Source organism: Geospiza fortis, unplaced genomic scaffold, assembly GCF_000277835.1.
Source record: "Geospiza fortis unplaced genomic scaffold, GeoFor_1.0 scaffold206, whole genome shotgun sequence".
NCBI classification, from domain to species: Eukaryota; Metazoa; Chordata; class Aves; order Passeriformes; family Thraupidae; genus Geospiza; species Geospiza fortis.
The window spans coordinates 6,990,302-7,006,729 of record NW_005054311.1 but is presented as its reverse complement, the minus strand read 5'-3'; the positions used below and the strand labels follow the sequence as shown (position 1 = coordinate 7,006,729).

General features: G+C 37.3%; 1 protein-coding gene across 1 annotated transcript in view; it reads left to right on the top strand.

Moving 5' to 3' along the window:
* Window positions 1-16,428, top strand: part of LOC102044953 (dynein heavy chain 5, axonemal-like) — a 148,159-nt gene that overhangs the window by 116,723 nt on the left and 15,008 nt on the right. The window contains 4 exon segments of the mRNA XM_014306347.2: window positions 1,920-2,041; window positions 3,209-3,556; window positions 7,810-7,998; window positions 15,446-15,578. Of these exon segments, the coding sequence (XP_014161822.2) occupies window positions 1,920-2,041; window positions 3,209-3,556; window positions 7,810-7,998; window positions 15,446-15,578 (792 nt within the window).

The following is a 16,428-nucleotide window of genomic DNA, read 5'->3' as shown; positions in this document are numbered from 1 at the left end:
CCAGGAAGGTTGGGCAGAAAGTAATGTTGGCTTCAGTGTGCAGCTACTTGAAGCTGCCAGTCTTGGACATCACTGACCTATGTTCCTGGGCATCCCCTGGTCTTCTGGGCCTCCATGCACCTCCTTACACCCAGAATCTTTCCCCACTTCCACGATGTTTCCTCATATCTAGATGTTCATCTCATGCTTTCTGAGCCTCTAAGCCCCCAGCTTTCCCAACCTAAGTAGTCTATGTTCAGAAGCAAAATGTGAGATCTGCATCTTAATTGGCAGTTTGGACTCATGTTTCTGTATTAATAGGGGTGTAAGAAAGATATGGATGGAATGAGTCCAGTGAGAACCCACAAAGTTGCTGAAGGAATTGGAGAATATGCTACGTGAGGAGAGGCCAGGATGACTGTTAAACCTTGAGCAGAGAAGGAGTATCTTATTAATGCCTACAGATATATAAATAAATATACCCTTTCTTTATATATATATGTATATATATGTTGCCAGTGGTTTCAGTTGATGATGTCAGTAGAAGCTAAGAATTTTTATCCAAGGTCCTATTTAAAGCTTCAGACATTTAAACCTCTTATTTCTGTATTTAGCTTCCTTTGAACACTAGTAAGATGTTTGTTACAGAATGTTTGATGTTGTGACACACATCCTGTTTCAGCATTTATACTCCATCTCAACAGCAGGTAGTCAGTCTGTTGATAAAAATTTCTTACTTCTTCCTCTTCTCCTCTCCTCCTTTTTAATTCAGAGCTCAGCATCTTTTTATTGCACAGTGACCCCCTCCTAATCATTCTAATGATAACAACCTATAGCTCCAAGAGGCTATTTTAGAAGTCAAATTATAGCAAATTTGCAACTTGCATTTAGCAGCTAAAAAAAGCCCAGTGTAAAAATTTTAGTCAGGATGAAATATAGAGAGTTTTAGTTTCTTAAGCCTGTCCTGTCACATTGGTTGCACAATACAATAAAACACTTTTGTTTGATTTTGGAACCCTCTTCTGATATCTGTGTGATATTTTGAAAAGCTATTTGTTTGAATATTGTTTTACAGGATTTTTGTGAAGTATGAACAAAAGCAAAAGTACTTTTATTGTGTCATATGAAGTAAGATGGCTTTGACCATCTTTTCACTGCACTTAAAGTCTGCCCTTCTAGACTTGTGTGAAGCTGATTATGTGGAAAGTATCATAAGAGGGGCCTGATGTCAGTTACTCATGCTTGGGTTGTCTGCCCAAGGCGAAAGATGCTTGAGTAGCACTGCCTGAAAACATCTGGGAGCAGTCAAGCTTCCATATTCCATGGCAGCTGAGACTGTATCAGTATCAACTGCCTAAAGCTGTTCCTGGGATATGAAATGTCAGTGCTCCAACAAGCCTTCCAAGTATTAATATTTGCACTATGAATTTAGGTTCTCTTCTCATCACCTTGGTGCCTGTAGGCCAGTTGAACAACCTGCATACAGAATTTTGAGATTTTTCTAGGAATCAAATCTAAATAAAATTATCTTAAATAAAACTAACATCTCTTATTATAAGTAAATAGCAAAACAAACTCTTGGATACCCAGTGCTATATTTCATATGATGCTAGGTGTCTTTTTTATTGCCATATAGTTGCTAAATAATTATGTTTCTATTTCAGTTGTTTATGGGATCATTTAGAATATGATTATGTAATCTTAAATCCTTCTGGACTCTTGAAATTAATCTTTTGTGTTACCTACATAAAACAAAATGTTTTTGAAGTTTGCCTGCTATGGCCAGCTGAACAGATATTTTATTCTAAGACATTATTTGAAGGTATAAGTAAGATGATACTGGAAATTGGAATAGAAAACTATGCTTAACAGAGGTTGGACTTACGGATTCCATACTTTTTGTTTTGCAAATGTATTACATTTTTATACTTACCTTCTAGGTGTGAAAGCTGGCTTAAAACGAACATACTCAGCTGTTACTCAGGATCTGCTGGGAGCGAGCAAAATGCCACAGTGGAAACCATTGCTATATGCTGTGGCATTTCTTCACACAACTGTTCAGGTTTAAAAATACATTTCTTCTCTTCTGTCATAAAGCCATGTTTCATTTATCAATGAGCCTTGTTTTTAAATGAGAAACATTTTTAAAGGGAAGTTCCATGTTGGCAAATTAACACAAATAAAAGAAGAAAGAGAACAACATATCTCTATTACTGCAGCTGTGTTAGAACTTATAATTTTGTTCATGTTGGTCCTGTATCTCCAACAAGGATGATATTTCAGAGGAAAAAATAAAGACAATCAAGCAATGATCAATTAGAGTACTCTTCTATTAAAGTCCTGGTCAATGACTGTGTGATCTGTCTTTCAACTAACTGGACTTTTACTAATATTTTAGCTCATAAAAGCATATTAAAAAAATTTACAATTTATAGTTTGGAAAACCATAGTATCAAAATGCTGCATTCATAATGAGAAAGTGTAAGAGGGTGAATATAAATCCTTTCTGCTCTGAAACCTGTAGGAGGAAATGAAAGTAGATTTTGGGTCTTAACTTTCAGGACTTCCATTAAAGAAAGTGCTTTATGGATTAACCACAACTTTTCATCATCCTCTCAATAGATTTTGCAGTACTTTTGGTTTATATTTGGAGCCTGGCTAATTTAGCTCTGTGGCATCCATGCACTGATACATTGTGGTCCAGTGGAAGCCTGTGTTAAAAGAAAAAAATTGCAATTACCAGATATTACTCTAACACCTATGTACTGCCAGCTGAGTCTGTTGATGATTCACTAAGGAGCAGTTTTTCCTACTTGCATCTGCACCATGCAGACACAGCAGGGATAGGAATATAAGTGATAGGAATATATCTAATCCATAGGATGACCCCACAAAATTATTATGGCTGATGATTTTGAACACCATTGCCTCAAACAGTAGCTTAATTTTTGAAATTCAAAAGCTATGGTTCCAGACTCGGAGATTTAAAAGATACTTTAAAAACAGGATTTTTTTTCCTTTGTGAGAATATTAATATTCCTCTTCGTTTGTACAAAATTTAGCTACTAGATAATCAATCAAGTTTTAAATGTATTTTTTAAAGTTGGTGAAATAGAGTTCCAGCTAGACTACTGTGTTCTTAACATATTTCATGTATTCTTCTGCACTTAAACTTTCTTCACTATTAATATCAATCAGTGTTTTACCTTTAATTCTAACCATTCTACAGGAAAGAAGGAAGTTTGGCCCATTGGGCTGGAATATTCCTTATGAATTTAATCAGGCAGACTTCTCAGCCAGCGTGCAGTTCCTTCAGAACCACTTGAATGATGTGGGCATCAGACAGGGAGTGAACTGGAGCTGTGTCCGCTACATGCTTGGAGAAGTGCAGTATGGAGGCCGTGTGACTGATAACCTTGACAAGGCCCTGCTCAACACATATGCAAGAGTCTGGTTTGGAGAGCACATGTTCACTGAAAAATTTTGTTTCTACAAAGGCTACGTTATTCCAAAAGGGAATACAGTGGAAGACTATCTCCAGTACATAGAGCAGTTGCCAGTGACTGATACACCAGAGGTAAAATATTTTAATACATTAAAGGGAGTTTTTGTGAGATTAATAACTTAATGAGGTATTTTTTTTTCCAGAATCGAGTATGCATAGGTCAAGATTAGCCAGGCAGACCATTATAGTGGATATTCAGTGTAGATCTGCTGACCAGAAAGAGGTAGATAAGGCCTTCTTCAAACAATTGGAAAAAGTCTCATATTCACAGGCCCTGGTCCTTATGGAGGACTTTTAGCAATCCTAATTATCTTCTTGGAGGTTGATACAGCAAGGTTCAAGTATCAATGTGTATAAAACCCTGTTGGAATGCTATAAAGATGGAGCCAGAGCATTTTTGGTAATATCCAATGAAAGGAAAAGAGGCAATGGACATAAATTAAACAACAGGAATTCCATCTGAGAACAAGAGAACTATTTTTTAAAAGTGGAGGTGGTCAAACACTGGAAGAGTTTGCCCAGAGATATTGTGCAGTCTTGTCTTTGTAGGCATTGAAATCCCAGCTGGACGCTGTCCTGGACAGCCAGCTCTATTTGCTCCTGCTTGAGCAGAGGATTTGGATTAGATGACCCTCAGAGGTCCCTTCCAAACCAAACTATTTTGTGGTTTCACAATTCTGTATGGGATTGTGCAGACATGCAATCTGAGAAATAATAAAAGTAAAAAAGCCCATGGTCTCATTTGAAAGTTATAATTGGGAGTTTATTCCATTTTGACAATAAAAAGATATGGATGTTGCCATGAATTGGTGGGGTAGGGTGCAGGGTAGCTTCTGGTTGTAACCAGTTTTACATGACCAGTATGCATGTCACAGTGGTCACAGGGACTGGAGGATGGTGACTTTCTGCTCCCTCCAGCACAGGCACACATGCTGAAGTTAGTTAAAACTGAAACAGAAGAGAATGCTCTGGAAAATTGAAATAGAGGTGAATGGTCTGGATTTCTGTCTCATTTCTATTAAGTTGATAAATGCCATTGGAAATAAGTTCCATTAAAATTAAATAGACTGAGTGGAACAGAAAAAACTGGTTTTCACTTACTGATAATGTTCTGGCTGCAAGGGTGAGAAGTTTCCAAGGTCATAAAATAAGCTTGGAAAGTTCTGAATCTCTGAAGATAGTGAGACCAGAATGCAAAGGTATTTGTGCCAGCAATGATTTACCTTTTCCAGGTGAGAGTAAATGCAGACATGATAATGCATCACTGAGATCCATTTGAGCCCATCTCATGATGTGGTTCCTATCAGTGTATGAACCTTGGCTCTATCAGATTTCAGGTTCCGCATTCATGGATCTGCTCTTTTAAGCACTTGGGAACCTATCTCACAATGCTGCAATGTATTTTTAAAGTGTTTTGATGCCTGTAAAAAATCTGTATGTATGGTTTGAGGTAAGGGAATTTTACCTTTGGCTTTTATGTAAATAGAAGCAAGTCCAGGAATGCAAACATCTTTTTGTTCTTCACATTTTCACTCGTTAGGAAGAAAGCTGTGACTTTCTTCTGTCATTCTAAACTCTGTCAAAATTGCTCATGAAAACCTTTAACCTTTTAATCTCCCAATCTTCTTCGTTTCACAGAAGATACTGTGCTAGTCCAAACAGTGTATCCTTGATTCATTCCTTTTCCATTTTTAGTTAAGAAAGACTGAATTGGCCTGCTTGCAGCGTCCTTGCTCCTTTGATGAAATTTCATCCTCTCATCAAAATGAACACTGTCTTCTGAGATAGGCAGTTGAACTCAGTGTATTGGGTTAGGATGGAAAGGTTTCAGTAGAAGAGGGATAAGGAGAAGCTGGCAGAAGCTTCCCTCATGTGTGACAGGGCCAATGTCAGACAGCTCCAAGACAGACCCACTGCTGGGGTAATGTATTTAGGAAGGATAAAAAGCTGCATGTGAACCTTCAGTCAGAGAGAGGAGTGAGAATATGTGAGAAGAATAACTCTGCAGACACCAAGATCTGTGAAGAAGGAGGGCAGGAGATGCTCCAGGTGCTGGAGCAGAGATTCCCCTGCAGCCCATGGAGGACCCCACCCTGGAGCAGGTGGGTGCCTGAAGGAGGCTGTGACCCTGTGGGAAGTCCATGCTGGAACAGTTCCTGCAAGATCTGTGGCCCCATGGGGAGAGGAGTCCATGATGGAGCAGATATTTTGGCCAAGGTTATGACCCCAGAGGCGACCCATGCTGAAGCAGTCTGTTCCGGGAGCTGTGCCCTCTGTGGAAGAGACCCACACTGGAGCAGCTCAGTGGAGCAGCCCAATGGATAAGTTTGTGGAGGACTCTTATGCTGGAGCAGGAGTAGAGTGGGAGGGTGTCCTGCTCCTGAGGAGGAAGGAGCTGGAGGCAGTGTGGGACGATCTGACCACAAATCCTGTTCTCTATTCTTTGTCTCCCTGTGCTCCAGGGGAGGAAGTTTGGGAATGAAATTAAGTCTGGGATGAAGGGACAGGTGGAGGGAAGGTGTTTTGATGATTTGGCTTTATTTCTCAAGATCCTACTCCAATTTGATTGGTATAAATTCAGTTAGTTTCCCCAAGTCAAGTCTGTTTTGCCTGTGATGATAACTGGAGATTGATCTCTCCCTGTTCTTATCTCAGACCATGGAGTTTTTGTTGTGACTTCTCTCCCCTGTCCGGTTGAGGAAGGGATGATAGAGGAGTGATTTCAGAGGAGTGTAGAGCTTTAGCAATTGGTTCTGAGGATTCATAAGGCTGGAAAACACTCAAAGACAGAATCCAACATTCTCTTTTTACACAATGTTTCTGGAGATTCTGGATCAAAAAGAACGAGAGATTTGAGTCCTTGATTAACATACAGGACATTCAGAAAACTGGTCCACCCACAGGTTTCTTTCTTCTTCATACATCACTTGCATGAAACCATAGGACCAGAGCTGTCTCCCATGTCTCCCTGTCTTTGTTAATATTGATCCAATGTTTAAGTTAGCCCTTGGACTAGGTCTCCATTTACAGATATAGCAAATATTCTTCATGGTGCTAACTTGGGCTATAATATTGCCACAAAATCTACTAGAACAAAACCAAACAAATAAGCCCTCTCTGTGCAAGAGCAAAAGCAGAAAAGAATGTATCTTCAAATGTGTATTTCCTTCCACACAGAATATGAGTGTAATAAAGTGCATTGGTATTTTTGCCTTTTACAGCTCTAAACATTGAGTTTGAGTAAACCACTATTTGCAAAACATTAAATCCTATCTGGAATCTACCTGCACGCTGTTATAGTCACACCCTCAGTCAAATGTTGTATTAGGTCTGTACTTTGTGCTGTTGTAAGGATAAGGTTCTCAAGTGGTATAGATCAGTGCTTCTTTGCGGACTTGGGCAATGGTGCAGCCACTTATATCGCTTGTCCCTGAGTTTCTAGATTTACAAGTATAACAATATTAAATGGCCCTTTTAATTCTCTTCTCAGAGTATGTAAATACTGGTTTCTAGAAGTGCCTTATTGCAATATACTAATTCTAATGTAAAATATGAAAACTGAATATGTAAAAAAATGTGAAAAATGAGAAACGAGATTGCTTGACTTTTGTTCTCAGTTTGAGGGCAAGCCTTCCTCATTGATGGATCAGTGGTTCAAAGTTTGTGAGAGATATGTAATATCTATAATTAAATGAGGGCTGGTGAAATAAGTCACAGTACATACAATTCCTCCTGGAGAAGGGTTGCAATTGTCAATCTGACAATTATAGACTTACTGATATTTCAGTAGAAGTTTCTGAAAAAGCTATTATCATTCAGACAAAGGGCAGCTTTGCAGTAATTCTGTGCTAGCTGTATCTTAAATAAAATAATTCAATTTCAGGAGAAGAAGTAAGGAGGGGGAAGCTTCAACCAAAAATAGCTAAACCCTAAAATATTGTCAATGTATCACTATCTTTAGGTACTTCAGATGTGGGCATTATTTTATTTACCATGCTGCATGTCTTATAAGCCTAAGAGTCTGAGTAAAACAGAACATGTTAGAAATGTTGACTGATCAGATAATTAGTGGTATCTGCTTGAGCTGGTACAACAGCAGTAGACCCGTAGAGACAAAGAACCATTGCCAAGGGGTCAGTGTCCACATGTGACATTTCCAACACTGAGCCAAAGGGAAGGAATCTGTTCTCATCCCCTTGATACCACTGCACAGCATTATCCATGTGAAGATAATGAGATCAGTTGAAAAATTTCTTTTTTTTTTTTTTTTTTCTGGCTTTTTTTCCCCCCCCCCCCCCCCCAATTTTTATAATTTTTGCTTTAAGGTATTTGGACTTCACCCTAATGCAGACATAACTTACCAGACCAACCTGGCCAATGAGACATTCAGTACCATAGTGAGCATCCAGCCCAAAGACAGCAGTACTAGAGGGGGAGAAACTCGGGAAGCAGTGGTGCAGCGTCTTGCTGATGAGATGCTGGAGAAGTTACCTCCAGATTATAACCCTCATGAGGTATGTGCTACTTTATAAAACAGATGTTTTTTATGTATGCATGTATATACATTCGTGTTTTATATGTTTTATTGTGCTTCTTATATTTAACTGGCATGTGTTTTAAAAAGATCTTAAAATTATGCATAGGGGTTTATAAGTCTGTTTTGCTTTATTATCTAACATATTCCTACATCAGAAAGATATATTTCAAATGCCACAGTCCACTTAATCTGTCATCTTAACTCAGAAGATCCATTCAAGGCATCAAAAAGTTCTTGCTTTCCTTAGTAGCTTACAGAAGTAGCCTGTTGACTCTTTCTGAGGGTCTGCTGATCCTGTAGTGGTTACAGCATTAAATTTACCTACTCCCATTATGACAGCACCATGATGAATAGTGAATTTTATCACTGACCTTTTCATGCTCCAGATTTTTTTTGGGTCTGAGCCATAAGAGGTATCTTTGTCAATCTTTTCTTGCATTTTTAATTAACAGCCCCATTAAATGGAAAAATCCAGCATAGAGACTCTTGCATCAGTTTATAAGTAGGTTCTACTGTCTTACCAAGTGTTTCATGAACAGTAAATGTTAAAACCCCCTCATTTCCATGATTTTATTCTTTACAATTGTGTTTTGCATTGATGGTGCCTTTTTTTTCCCCTGGTTGTAGTTCAAGCTGATAAAATGCTCAGGATGAATTACAACTTGCTATGCGTGCTTTATTTTCTTCTCTGGCCAACTTAGAATGTCCACCTAAGTAACAAATAATAGTCCTGGGGACCCAGCAGTATTTCCTGTCTTCCCTTCTACTATTAATCTCAGATTGAATATGTCTTGTATAAAGAGCCACTTTTGTACTGTCATAATTCAGCTTGGAACTTCTCTTGTCATTCCCCTGTTGTGAAGCTACTTATGGTCCGCAGCATTTTTTGGTGACATTTCCTACCATCTACCTCCATATTGTTCTTTTCCATCCATTCCTGTTTGCATCTCTCCTTTTTGTCACCTTCTTATGGTGTGTCCTAATGAAAGTTTATAAGTAATTTTTTTGTAGAATTTGATTAAGAATGGAGTGTGTTTTCTGGTTTTCATATCATTCTTTGATAGTGAATAAATATTAGAAATAGAAAATAAAAGTAAATCTAGTAAGTGTAATAATAATTCATAATTTATTAAATTTGATCATTTTCATGTTGGATCTAAAACTATAATTTATGCCTTAAATTTTTCTCAGTCCTCTTCACTTATCTTTCCAATCAGAGTAAAGCTTTTTTATGGAACTAGGTTCTTCTAGTTTCATTCAGCTTCTTCATTTTTTTTTAATTTACAGTAGCAGTAAAATACTGAATGCCTGGATACCATGTATGCTTTTGCCACATTTATAATATGGGTATTGAGCAATATACTTGCTAAATCCTCCAAAGGACTATTTCTTCATTCCCTTGTTAAGCTGACAACTTTTTTCCTCCTGAAGAATTTGTAATGCTTAGAAAACATCAATAGTACTTACTGCAGTTTACATTGTAACCAGAGGGTAGTCTTAACCTCAGGTTTTACCCCTGGGAAATTTGTGCAATACCTTTCAGTCATGTAAAATGCACACACAGTTGTTTAATCTAAATACCACTTTGGATTAAACTGCTTTTCTCTGGCACTTCTTCTGTTTAATCTTAGACTCATTTACTTTCTTTTCTTCTTGGTTTATTCCCTGAGGTTATGCACACAAACCACATGTAGGGGGTGCCTCCCCTTTTATGTAACTTCATCAAATCTTAGGTTTGGTGACCACCAGTTCTGGAGCCAGGGACTGTAGTTAAGGGCAAAGGGTCTGAAAGGGTTATTTCAGATGTTCAGTCCTTCACTCTTGTCTCTCTCTGTTTTACTGCTGTATTTGTATTTGTATAGAATACATACTGTTTCATATGTCTGTATTTAAAAAAAATCACCACCAATTGTTTTCATTGCTCTTTCACTCTCATCATCAAGCAGTATGACAAATTATCTTTTCTCAGGGTCTGCCAATCATACATGAGGGGTTTATTTTCTAATAAGCAATCATCATTGCAATGATGCTCAAAATTAACATTTATTTGCTTCAGTACTGTTTCTCTTACATCTTCTATGAGCTTCAAAGGAAACTTATTTTGCTTTAATTTGCTTAATAGCTGTCCTGTTATGATTCAGCCAAGGAGAATTGAGTTTGTACAGAGGATGTGCTGTTGGATCTACTTTTTTCTTCTGTATTTCTTGTAGATGCATTCTGAGTTCAAGAAATGTATACACCTCTTCTTTCTGGGGATATCTAGTTTTCTAAAGTTCTGAGCATCTTCATCTGTGAATTACACTTCATTTTGATTAATCATACCACTCTATTTACATGTCTTTTTTTCAGTCTGCACTATCAATGGATGGCATGGTACTTTTCCACAGAAACATTCAAAAATTATACTTATCTTCTGTAGCATGGTAGTCATTCCTTTCCTCTGATCATCTAGAGAATGTATTCTGTTCATTTCCTAAGAGTTTTTTATTGCTAATAATGTATTCATCTGTATATCTCCTTGGCTGTCTCAGCTGCGCTACAGCATCTACAGATTTTAATTCTGTAGTGTTATGAGATTCGCCGTTGTTTTTTCTGGACCCTGATTTTTCAATATTTCTTTCTTCAGTTAGCTTAGTGAATTTACCCTTTGTCTCTTCCTCTACATTTTAGAACTTGTCTCATTCTCTACATCTTAGAACTTGATTTGGCCTTTCCAAATTCTTTCCTTATTGTAGGGGAATTTCCCTTTTCTGCCACAAGTGCCCAGTTCTATGTCTTATGCGTTGCTTATGTGCCAGAAGTGTGGCCACATCTACACAATAAGCAAAAAAATCTATATCAAATTTGTTTCTCATTTGAACAGTCACTCAATTATTCTGGAACCTTTTAGAAAGCATGTATATGGCTGGAGTGAGCTGTAAAGAAAGCTAAATTTTTAAATGCAAGTTTACATAAACTGAAAAAAGCCTCAAACCCAAATGACTAAAATACAAATATAGAAAAATAATATCACGCTCACTAATGTATAACCAAGAATTTAATCAGTCAGAGCAGAAAAGAAGGGAGGGTTTAGGTGTTCTCTGAGGAAAGAAACAACAGTTTGGCAGAAGCCACAAAATGGCAAATGAAATTATGCTTGCAAGCAAAAGGAGAGAAATGTATTATGTAATTACTTCCTGCAATGTCTGAGAAAAAAAAAGGAAATGAGATGGGTTCTGTTATTTGTCAATTTAAGTCAACATTTGGTCATTCAGAGCATTGTTACACACTAATCAGTTAAATAAATCTGAAACAAATAAAACAAATATCCTAAATTGAAAAGACTGAGGGAATGTGTCTAGAAAAAGAGTTTATATGCATTTTCCTTATTAGAAAAGATCAGTAAAAAGAGAAACATTCATTAGTCCTAACAGTGCAGCTTGGGTTTGCTTTTAGAATAATATTGTGCTCCAGTAATGCCATGATGTGTTAGTTAGTCTTTGAAAACCTAGGTACAAAGATTCTATCAGTGAAGAAAAGGAGAAAAATTTTTTGGAAACAATGAAGGTAATTAAAAGCAAATTCTCTTCAGGGAAAGTGGCAGGCGCCTTTGCTACCTTTGATCAGTTCTTGTGGCTCCCTTTAGAAAATGTGGAGTGAATTTGCACAGAACTACAGCCCCAACAGACTGGGTTAGGGACAGATGGTACCAAAAACAATTATTTGGTGACATTCAGAGCTCCAGAGTATTTTGTCTTGATACATTGTGAATCCAGAGAAATTTCAGGCTGTCACAGAGAGGCCTTCATTTTTCAATTATTAGCCTTCAGCAATGACTTCAGTCTCAACAACTTTCAGAACAGGGCAACCATTATACACCATGATATATGCTGCTTCTTTTGTTGTTGTGTTCTTGTAATGCTTCTCACCAGTCAAGTAACTTACCCAAAAGAGTAGAAACGAGTCACCTTTGCATGCTTTCTCGGCCTGTGGTTTGACACAGGTGGTGGAAAAGAAAATAAACCTTCCTCCTGACCTGGAACTGTCCTCATTTTTCTCTGAGTAAGAATTCTGCTTTCATGAACCTTTTTGCTTCTGGGTCTCGCCTTGCAGGTTACAGAGAGATTAGTGGTAAAATGATTAGGTTCAGTCAGTCCATGTAAGTGAAGACAGGTCCAAGAATAAATGTCAGCCTGTCACACAGAGAAGTTTTCAATGAAAATGATCCTTGCATCTTGAAAAACAGCTTTCTAGGGAATAGCAAGTAGCAGCAGGTTTTTTCCTTAAATATTCTTTGTAGTATTGATTTAGCTGTAATTCCTCTAAGGCTATGGCTACATTAGCAAGCACTGCATGGAAATAGGAATTTGTCTGAGAACCCCAGGCCTTCATTAGATGTTTTGCTGGGGAATTTGCCTTGGTCTAACTCTAGTCTGGGCCTGTAGGCTGAACCCATTAGTAATTGAAGTACCTTAGAGTCCCTGAAGCACACCTTTTGGGTTAGTTTAATTTGAAGCTAAGACCTTTGTGTGCCTGGAATCTAGTTTTCAGTGCAGGGGTTTTGCTACCAAAAAAAAATCCACCCAAAAATAAAACAAAAAAAATAATTCAGGGTCTGAACTGAAACACTGACACGAATGATTCTGTAATGTGTCTCTTGTTTACTTATCAACACTATCGGATATGGTGGTCATCTATCTCTAGAGCTCCTATTTTCTATGTATTTTGCTGTTTGCTTCCTTGTGTGCAGCAAGGAAGGGGTCCTTGACATTCCTTGAAAAGAGCTTTGGCTTATCCATCTACAGAGTGATGGACTTCCCATTTCTGCTGACAAAGAATGTAGCAAGTAACTAGGTCTGATTTAAAAAAATTGCATTTACTGAAAATCATAGGCAGTCACTACTACAGCAACTTGATCAATGATCATGGCACGAGTTCAGCAATTACTTTCCTACTGATAGTCCTATAAAGTATGTGCTGACAAAGAAACTAGTGACCTAAGAACAGTTAAGAAATATGCATAAAGGAATCTGACACAGTAGAGGTATGCGTTGCAAAATCATGTAGACAAAGCTATTATGATTTTAGTAGCTCCTTTCTTAAATCACATTGTTTTATGTTGGATGATAGCTGTTTGCGTAATGAAAAGGGGATGTTCTAAATGAGCTTTATGGAATTAATGTATTAATCTCAGAAAAGCGATTTTGCTTAATGAGTTTAATCTTTTGAGGCTTTTTTTTCTGAGAGTCGGTATCCATATCTTTATGTCGTAATAAATACAGCCCTGGATGTAAATCATCTGATTGCTTGATAAGGAGTATTCTAATATAAAACTAGTTAATCATACTTCAGTGCTTGTATTTGAAATGAATCTTAGCAGCAAGATTTCCAAGAAATGCACTGTGTTATACTCAGTAAATCTCACCATAGATCAGGATTGATTTGTATACAATAAAGTAAGCAGTATGGAATTTTTTTTTTTCAGTTTTACTATCTGGTTATGCTTGGTGCTCCAGACTGAGTGTTCTGAGCATATCTAGGTTGGATTAGCAAATTTCTGCTTTATTGATTGCCTCCATTATTCAAAACATTATAGGTATTTTTGTAGGTACATGAAAGGAAATCAGAAGATTGTGTTAGTTCTGAGAATTCACTAGTTAAATTGTACAATTATCAGCGCAGTAATATTTTACAATATTTGTTTCATGTCCTCTTTGTAGAGTCATAAATATTAATATTTTGGAAAATAACCCCTTTAATAACATCTTCCATACAATTTCTCCTCAAATGGGAGAATTCTTCCTCTAAATGATCCCCAAAAAGAGCACATGCTTTGTAGACTAGAAATAAGAAGTGTGTTTCTTATATAAAGGATAAAATGCATAGACTATATTCTGTATAATTCCTTTCTTATTAGTGGCATGCACTAGACTTCTAAGGATTCTGAAAAAAATAAATCAAATGTTTTTACTTTTTTTTCGAGAAGCAGAATTACCAATTCCTGTGAATTTTTCAGAAAGCAGAAATTATGCCTGGATTTTGTATGAAGTAATCAGAATACTTAATTGTGTAGATTATCCAAAAACTTTATTGCCTCAGCTCTAGTCTATCATAGCTGATTTAAGTATTTTTTTCTCTTTCACAGGCAGGACACATTAACTCAGTCTGTAAAATGTACTGTCACACTGCAAAGCATTAGCATAATTGGCTGGCACCTATTTCTTGGACATTCTGTCTGACAAACCCATGGGTCCTTGTGATTAAAATATGATGTATAACCTTGCTGATAGCTGTCTCCCAAGGAGGATAACATAAAAAGTTGAGAAAGAGTATTTTACTGGGCTTGGAGTTGAAATTTAAGATTTGGAAATTGCCAAAGCATTTGCATATTTATACTAGTGATTGTAACTATTAATGTGCTGTATTATATTAATCTTGCAGAAATTTGCTATTCATGGTAATAATTAAATCTTTAGTAATGTTTATTATTTTTTTTAAATGTATAGTATGCATAATAATGTATATAATGAGATATATGAACCATTGGCTTTCTAAAAGTGGGAAACAACTCTCAAAAGTCTGAAAAATCAGGAATTCTGGTACTGTGTGTGCTATAGGCACCATGATTTTTGCAGGTGTCATTAAACGCTCTCTCATGCACTGTAGTATACAGTGAACTTTGATATACGTGGAACATGCAGTGCATGTCTGAAGCACATTCCATATATATCATATGCAAAAGTGAGACAGGGAATGCTATTGCTACTGTCATTATGACATGTCCTTAACCAACACAGGCAACTGACTCCCTTTTGAAAATATTCTCTGTTGAATTTGAGATAAACTGTTACCCTTGAAAACTAAAAAGGCCAAAGGCTTCTACTTGCAAAACGGTGCACATAATGGTGTAACAGATTTCTGTGGCATCTGCATTATTCCTGGCAGTCTTGCCTCTCCAGTAGTGTATCCATGAGCATCTTGTCTTATGAACAAGTCACATGCTACTGAAAGTAGCAGCTTTTACATATCATTGTTCCTGTTAGGTGGAGCTCCATTTGCTGCATTATTTCAGCTCAGCAGGGCAAGGAAAGGTGATAAAGTTCACCCAGCACAATTTGGAAATACAAAGAAATTACCATCAAACAGTGCTTTTGTGTAGCATGTGGGTTTTTTTATTTTAAGATCTAAGACCCTGCAGCCTAACAAGGACAGAAGGAACTGCTGTGTCCCTTCAAAAAGAGGGAACTTTCCCTTCTTAGAATGATGGAGGAGCTCGTTCTGGTAAGCTAATGAGTCACAGTGTGCTAAATCTTACAGTTGGCACAGGACTTGAATGGCCATCTGTTACGAAAATGTTTCTTTTCTGAAAATGTTTTTGCTTTCAAAAATCATTGCATGGCAAACAGGAGATTAGATTTTATAATCATTGCACTATTCTTTTTTAGGTGAAAGCACAACTTCAAAAGATGGGAGCTTTTCAGCCCATAAACATATTTCTCCGTCAAGAAATTGACCGAATGCAACTTGTTATATCCAGAGTTCGAATTACACTGACTGATCTCAAATTGGCTATTGATGGTAAGCTGCAATATCAAACATTGTAATTAAGGTGCAATATTTATTACTAGCAGTTGCTTATATCATATAACTAAATACATATTTCTCCTTGTTTCCTTCCTTTCTCTTTTGTTCCCTCCCTCACACAGTTTTTTGGGGTGTTTTTTCTGTCTTTATCATATGACCACTAATTCTAGCTCTTAAAATCTTCTGATGGCATCTCTAAGGACACTCCACCTAAATTTATTCTGCATGCATCTTCTCCAGTACTGCAGTTCGTGTCCCTCAGCACTACTTCACTTCTGTGATTCTCTCTAGGATCCTACAGAGCTCAGAGGAATTGTGTGAAAAAGTCCATGGGCTGTGTACCAGAGTTATTTAAGAAATTAAGCTGAGATATAATGATACAGAACAAGGTAGAAGGGTTGCTGCTAAGTAATTGAGAGACAGGGAACTCAGGAGGCAAGGTGAAAAAGACTCTAATTTAAGGTGGAATTTGACACATTTGTGAAACTGGCTATACCAAATGGCATGTCTCTAAATGGAAGCTGAAGTGAGTGGCAGTGTCAATCAAAGGAGAGAGAGAGAGACAGTTCTTCATTTAGGCTTCACAGGAGGCAGGAAACAGCACTCCGTATCTCTCAGAGACAGGAGTATTTGGCTGAAAGTGAGCAATGGTGAATGAAGTTAAAAAACCCCAAGAGCAGAGGCAACTAGAAGCAGATGGAAAATTTGATCAGAAAAAGACTGGGGAAAAAGAAGGGATAATGATGTTGCCATCTGCTTTTTGTTATCACTTCCTATTTTGCTTCCTCTTTTGCAAGAGTTGAAATACCCAGGAAGGAAAGTGTACTGTTGCTCAGCCAAGCTT